Source organism: Linderina pennispora (genome assembly GCF_002104995.1).
Source record: "Linderina pennispora strain ATCC 12442 chromosome Unknown DL89scaffold_1, whole genome shotgun sequence".
In the NCBI taxonomy this organism is placed as follows: domain Eukaryota; kingdom Fungi; phylum Kickxellomycota; class Kickxellomycetes; order Kickxellales; family Kickxellaceae; genus Linderina; species Linderina pennispora.
This window is the reverse complement of record NW_024468249.1, coordinates 3294233-3302357: the sequence shown is the minus strand read 5'-3', so window position 1 is coordinate 3302357 and position 8125 is coordinate 3294233. Positions and strand designations below refer to the sequence as shown.

Sequence of the window (8125 nt, the reverse complement as noted above, 5' to 3'; positions counted from 1 at the left end):
GAATGTCCTCTAAAAGTATGGAGTGCATAATGTGTAGCTGTAAATTCATCACCTAACTGAAGAACATTGTAAGCAACTCTATACAATGAAGGTTTCAGATCTGTATTCTCTTTGATAAATATATGGCTAGTTTCATCAAGTGTGATATTGTCTATTGCTGTTGTTAATGCATTGATGTTTTCCTCTTTTGCAGAATATTTATCCTCTGACATTTTTGATAGACATATCTTACTCTTTGCTTGCTTACTATCTATCCAACCAATATGCATTCCTTTATAGTTAACTAATCCCATCTCTTCAAAAGTGTGATACTGCTTAGTTGTAGGATAAGTTGACCAGAAGGAGTTTCTCTGACTTGGAACAATAGTTATATTCTCATCAACTCTTCTAAGAACTTTTTCTGTTTCAAGACCACTCTCAAGTGAATCATATATTTGATAAAGTGTAGGTCTGTTGTTGAATGAGAGATTAGCAACAACTACCATTGGATCATCATTCTTGTTTAGTTTCTTAATAATTCCTTGCTTCTTTGATGTGATAGAGTTAAACCAATGACAATATGCTAGAGTATGCTGTTGTCTCACATAAATGCAAACTGTATAACAACTACTAACTTTATCAACAAGTGCCTTTCCACTGCTTTTCATAAGAAGTTGCAAATGTTCTGCATTCATTCATAAACTGAACTGTGTTAAGAAGCAAGTTACTATTCCATTCAACTGTTTGCATCTGAGAAGAATGTACAGTTAGTTCTATCCTAGTCAAACCAGAGTTTCTGCAAGCATACAATGTTTCTCCAAAGTTGTGCAAAGTTGGCATTACAAATTCAGAAAGTTTGGAACTAAGAGGATTACGAACTTCACCACTCTCAAGAAGCTGAATAAACTTGTTATAAATTTTGTTCTTAACTTTAACATCTCCTTTCTTTGTAAACCAGCTAATACAGTTAGAGCCAGACTTGTGTAAATCATCTACAACATCTTTCTTTTCAACTCCTCTTTCTAAAAGGTATTTATAGATAATATTTCTAGATGAGATATTCATACAATCCATTGTGATGTCATAATTCTGTAGAAATATTTTGTGATCAGCCATAGTAGCAAACTTCACTGTTAACAAAGAACTAGTTATTGCAATGTTTGGGGTAGATACTTTGTAAATAGCAACTGGTCCATATTGCTCACTAATCTTGCTTCTAACATACTTATAACCAAAACCTTCTCCAAATACTTTATGCAATCTAACACTAGCTGACTTCTGCTTCACCTTTATATCTGATTCACTGCATTTCTCAACAACAACCTCAACAATGAATGAGTCAACAAATATTTCAGAAGAGTGCTTAAATCCAAGTTGCTCTACACCTCTAGCAGTATACCTAGCATCAGCAACATCAGGCATATTTCTTCTTTCTGACAACACTCTTGTTAGTAATGCTCTTAGTTCACTTTGGAAGGGGGTCATTCCTGGACTTGTAAATTTTAGTAAATTACAATTTTGTTAGATAGTTATTTGAATAATCGTTTTCAGAACTATTTTTTGCTACTAGATATTTTTGTAACAGATATTTATAATTGTTGTGTCCAGAATGTTTTTGTGTGTATAATTGATTTTAAAAATACAAATATTTTTTTTGCCATTTCACCCAAACCGCCATCGGCATCTTGGAAAAGTTTCAGTGAACATAATTTCAACCAGAAAGAAAAACCTTTGCATATTTGGGGTTAATTATCATTGGGCAACAAAAGTCAATATCTCAATAGATGTGGCTAAGCAACCACAAGGAAATTATGTTCACTGAAACTTTTCCAAGATGCCGATGGCGGTTTGGGTGAAATTTTTATTTCACTGAAATTGCCAATAGTTTAAACATGTATAAATAGTTGTTATGCAGATAACTAGCTCTGAATGACCTCCTTATTGAAGCATTTTCTATCAATGCAAATTTCTTACTGAGAATTCCTATTTTAAAAGTTACTTATGACATGTCTACATAGAAGTTCATTGACTCATCAATTTTAGCTTGAATCAGTCTATCTTGTAGTTCTCTCATTGAAGCTTCTAACTCTACTTTTTGTGGTAAAGTACTTCCAACTTCAGCATGTGTTGATCTCTCCTGGTTGTTGCTAGGGTAGTCAAAGTTAGATAGAACCCAAAGTGTGTGGTGATGTTCAACAGGAACTTTACTAGCTGCTAGGATCTTCTTCATATTGTAGAGTAAGCAACAGAGTTTAAACTGCACATTGTATACAGTTGTGTTTCTAATTCTCACAACTTCTCTATTTGATAGTCTCTTAAATGTGTTACCTAGTTCTCCAAATGTGCTCTCAACCATTGATCTAAATGACCCAAGTTTGCTATTATATTCTAACTCTGCTTCACTTAAGTTGGTTCCTCTTGGCTTTCTAACTGGTAAGCAAAAGTTATGCATTCCAAAATTCTCATTCTCTTCTGCTTCTGTTAACTCTTCCAGAATACTTTGAGGATAACCACCATCTAAAACAACACAATCTACTGGAGAGATGTATTTCAATAGTGACATATTCTTAATCATCTTAGAGTCTGGGTGGTCTTTACATTCCTCAGTTGGTGAAACAAGGACAACCATTCCATTCAAATCAATGCAAACTTGTGTTCTATATCCTGACTTCTTCAACTTGAAGGAATAAAGATTTGGTTTGTATGCACCATTATGTAGAGCTCGTGAGTCATGTCCATCTAACATAAGAGTTATATGCTTAAAGTTTGTTGGATTCTGAATCTTTGCTGAGATCACTCTTAGTTCTGGAGTGGAGAACATTGTGTGCAAGTAGTGTGAAAGCTTCTTGTTCAACTCACTTAACTCTGAGATATAGAACATATTATGAATTACTTGGTAGCTGCTCTTAGGAATAAACCTCTCCATCTCATTGATTGATAGCCCAGCAACTAACTGGTACAAAATCAAGAGTCCTTTCTCAACATTTCTGTAAGGACATGGATACTGCTTTCCACCAAATAGAACATTTAAGAAGAAGAACACAGGGATCATTCCAAGTTGCTTTACAAGTGTATCTTTGATGAGCTTTATTTCTTTCACTTCATGAGCTTCACTCCTATAGTACTTCTGTTGTTTATGTACTAACCAGTCTTCATCAAGAAATCTCCACTTTGTTGTGTAGAGCACATTCCACTCCTTCTCTCTTAATTCTTGTAATTGATTGTCCATCTGTGTGAGGTAGTCATAAATAAAAATTTCAACTTTTATCAATTTTAGAAAATGGGATCATTCCAGAACTTCTTCAAGCAACATTTAGCTGAGATGTGTGAGGAAGAAAGAGATATGCTTACTCTGCTACTTATTCATGACTTTGATATGAGTGATGACTTAGCAATACAAGTGCGTAATTGGATCCAACATATTGCTACTGATTGTGAGGTAAGGGTTGAACATGTGTATGATGTTTGTCATACTTTCCATAGAGATATGGAGAGAATGGTTGCTTATACTATGTTTTAAAATGGCTGCTATTCAACTGTGATTGTTCTATATCCCACACTTATAACTCTTAGATATATTTGTTGCTTTCTTTCTCCTAACTGTTGAGAAATTGCTTTTCCAATAGAACTGTCAACTGGTGTCCTAATAAGAGTTGGCTGTTTATCTCTCCCTTTAATAAGAATATCAACATAGAAGTATGAATGTCCTCTAAAAGTATGGAGTGCATAATGTGTAGCTGTAAATTCATCACCTAACTGAAGAACATTGTAAGCAACTCTATACAATGAAGGTTTCAGATCTGTATTCTCTTTGATAAATATATGGCTAGTTTCATCAAGTGTGATATTGTCTATTGCTGTTGTTAATGCATTGATGTTTTCCTCTTTTGCAGAATATTTATCCTCTGACATTTTTGATAGACATATCTTACTCTTTGCTTGCTTACTATCTATCCAACCAATATGCATTCCTTTATAGTTAACTAATCCCATCTCTTCAAAAGTGTGATACTGCTTAGTTGTAGGATAAGTTGACCAGAAGGAGTTTCTCTGACTTGGAACAATAGTTATATTCTCATCAACTCTTCTAAGAACTTTTTCTGTTTCAAGACCACTCTCAAGTGAATCATATATTTGATAAAGTGTAGGTCTGTTGTTGAATGAGAGATTAGCAACAACTACCATTGGATCATCATTCTTGTTTAGTTTCTTAATAATTCCTTGCTTCTTTGATGTGATAGAGTTAAACCAATGACAATATGCTAGAGTATGCTGTTGTCTCACATAAATGCAAACTGTATAACAACTACTAACTTTATCAACAAGTGCTTTCCACTGCTTTTCATAAGAAGTTGCAAATGTTCTGCATTCATTCATAAACTGAACTGTGTTAAGAAGCAAGTTACTATTCCATTCAACTGTTTGCATCTGAGAAGAATGTACAGTTAGTTCTATCCTAGTCAAACCAGAGTTTCTGCAAGCATACAATGTTTCTCCAAAGTTGTGCAAAGTTGGCATTACAAATTCAGAAAGTTTGGAACTAAGAGGATTACGAACTTCACCACTCTCAAGAAGCTGAATAAACTTGTTATAAATTTTGTTCTTAACTTTAACATCTCCTTTCTTTGTAAACCAGCTAATACAGTTAGAGCCAGACTTGTGTAAATCATCTACAACATCTTTCTTTTCAACTCCTCTTTCTAAAAGGTATTTATAGATAATATTTCTAGATGAGATATTCATACAATCCATTGTGATGTCATAATTCTGTAGAAATATTTTGTGATCAGCCATAGTAGCAAACTTCACTGTTAACAAAGAACTAGTTATTGCAATGTTTGGGGTAGATACTTTGTAAATAGCAACTGGTCCATATTGCTCACTAATCTTGCTTCTAACATACTTATAACCAAAACCTTCTCCAAATACTTTATGCAATCTAACACTAGCTGACTTCTGCTTCACCTTTATATCTGATTCACTGCATTTCTCAACAACAACCTCAACAATGAATGAGTCAACAAATATTTCAGAAGAGTGCTTAAATCCAAGTTGCTCTACACCTCTAGCAGTATACCTAGCATCAGCAACATCAGGCATATTTCTTCTTTCTGACAACACTCTTGTTAGTAATGCTCTTAGTTCACTTTGGAAGGGGGTCATTCCTGGACTTGTAAATTTTAGTAAATTACAATTTTGTTAGATAGTTATTTGAATAATCGTTTTCAGAACTATTTTTTGCTACTAGATATTTTTGTAACAGATATTTATAATTGTTGTGTCCAGAATGTTTTTGTGTGTATAATTGATTTTAAAAATACAAATATTTTTTTTGCCATTTCACCCAAACCGCCATCGGCATCTTGGAAAAGTTTCAGTGAACATAATTTCAACCAGAAAGAAAAACCTTTGCATATTTGGGGTTAATTATCATTGGGCAACAAAAGTCAATATCTCAATAGATGTGGCTAAGCAACCACAAGGAAATTATGTTCACTGAAACTTTTCCAAGATGCCGATGGCGGTTTGGGTGAAATTTTTATTTCACTGAAATTGCCAATAGTTTAAACATGTATAAATAGTTGTTATGCAGATAACTAGCTCTGAATGACCTCCATAAATCTGATCAACTAGTGCCATCCATTGCTTTTCATAAGATGTTGCAAATGTCCTACAATCACTAAGAAACTCCAGTGTACTAGCAATTAAGTTTATGTTCCATTCTACTTCTTTCAACTCAGGAGAGTGAACAGTAAGCTCAAGTCTCATTAATCCTTCATTCCTGCAAGCAACAAGTGTTTCACCAAATTGCTGAGAAGTTGGCATCACTAGCTCTGATAGCTTAGAAGTAAGTTGATTACGAACCTCACCACTTTCTAGAAGTTGAACAAATTTATTATACAACTTGTTCCTAATTTTTATTTCATCTTCATCAGTAAACCAGCTAATACAGTTTGCTCCAACTTTATCTTCATCATCAAGAATATCATTGCTACTGATTTCATTATCAAGAAGAAATTCCTTAATCACAGCCCTAGAAGATATGTTTAAACAATCCATTGTAATATCATAGTTCAGAAGAAATACATGTTCCTGATGCATCCTAAGAAAGATATCAGTTAGTGCAGGATCAGCTATTGCAACATTTGGAGCAGATACTTTGTAAACAGAGACTTTACCATTTCTTGCACTTGTCATGCACTTCATATACTTAAATCTGTATCCATCACCAAAAACTCTATGCAATCTAACAAATGGAGTAATATTGTTAATCTGATCTATAAGAGCATATGATTCAGGTATCTCAACAACACATGAATCCATAAAGATATCAGATTGCTGAACAAATCCTTGTTGTTCAATGCCATTACTAGTATATCTTGCATCAGATATATCAGGCATATTATCTCTATTCTTCAACTGAAGTCCCAAAAGGGAGTTAAGATGTACTGCCAAGGAGGCCATTCACAAATATAAATAGTTAAAGAAACTAAATAACTATTATCAGAATAACCAATTAACAAATAAGAAATCAATTACTAGCAGTAGATAAATATTTTAAAATACAGAATGTTTAGTAGTGGCCAAAAAGATTCTAGCAACTAGATTAACAAATAAACAAAGATGCCAAATATGGTGCTTCTACGAAACCCCCTTCGGCATCCTGAAAAATTTCAGTTGATACACAATTAATATGCTTCTACTGAGATAGAGGCTGCATCCGAGAAATCAACTGAAATTTTTCAGGATGCCGAAGGGGGTTTCGGAGAAGCACCATATTTGGCATCTTTGTTTATTTGTTAATCTAGTTGCTAGAATCTTTTTGGCCACTACTAAACATTCTGTATTTTAATATATTTATCTATTGCTAGTAATTGATTTCTTATTTGTTAATTGGTTATTCTGATAATAGATATTTAGTTTCTTTAAACTTTTATATTTGTGAATGGCCTCCTTTTCCAAGATGCCGATGGTGGTTTGGGTGAAATTTTTATTTCACTGAAATTGCCAATAGTTCCAGCATGCATAAATAGTTAATGGGCAGATAAGTATCTCTGTATAACCCCTGTGTACCAACTGAAATTTTTCAGGATGCAGAAGGGGTTTCATATAAGCACCATATTTGGCATCTTTGTTTATTTATTAATCTAGTTGCTAGAATCTTTTTGGCCACTGCTAAATATTCTGTATTTTAAAATATTTATCTATTACTAGTAATTGATTTCCTATTTGTTAATTGGTTATTCTGATAATAGATATTTAGTTTCTTTAAACATTTATATTTGTGAATGGCCTCCTATACATTCCTGAGCCTGGAGCTCTGCTAGTGCTGTGGACCAATGCATCAGAGCTTGGTATGGGAGCAGTATTGCTGGTACATTTAGGGGGTTATACAGAGATACTTATCTGCCCATTAACTATTTATGCATGCTGGAACTATTGGCAATTTCAGTGAAATAAAAATTTCACCCAAACTGCCATCGGCATCTTGGAAAAGTTTCAGTGAACATAATTTCCTTGTGGTTGCTTAGCCACATCTATTGAGATATTGACTTTTGTTGCCAATGATAATTAACCCCAAATATGCAAAGGTTTTTCTTTCTGGTTGAAATTATGTTCACTGAAACTTTTCCAAGATGCCGATGGCGGTTTGGGTGAAATGGCAAAAAAAAATATTTATATTTTTAAAATCAATTATACACACAAAAACATTCTGGACACAACAATTATGAATATCTGTTCCAAAAATATCTAGTAGCTAAAAATAGTTCTGAAAACGATTATTCAAATATCTATCTAACAAAATTGTAATTTACTAAAATTTACAAGTCCAGGAATGACCCCATATCCTCTGATAAAGATGATTTGGCACCTATAGCATTATTCTCTAAGTAGTTTGATGGACTGAAAGGTCAGCGATCCCCCTGGATAGCAAGAATGCACAGCCATTGTAGAAGTGGTGAAGTACTTTTACCTATATCTTGATAGATATGCCAACCTGCAGATTCAGACAGATGCTACTACCACACATACCATATTCCAACACAAGAGAGAGAGCGATGCAGATAATCTCTCAAACTTCAAGATGGAGCTGTCCAGCATGGGCATTACAAACTGAGTGATGGAGCATCTGCTAGGTATTAAG

General features: G+C 33.9%; 1 protein-coding gene across 1 annotated transcript; it reads right to left on the bottom strand.

Moving 5' to 3' along the window:
• Positions 1 to 5755: 5755 nt before the first annotated feature.
• Positions 5756 to 6381, bottom strand: DL89DRAFT_254800 (uncharacterized protein; the record flags this gene model as incomplete). Its single annotated transcript, XM_040885300.1, has 2 exons — positions 5756 to 5761; positions 5845 to 6381. 2 exons carry the CDS (start codon positions 6379 to 6381, stop codon positions 5756 to 5758), a joined length of 543 nt encoding a protein of 180 aa, XP_040748258.1.
• Between the last annotated feature and the right edge of the window lie 1744 nt (positions 6382 to 8125).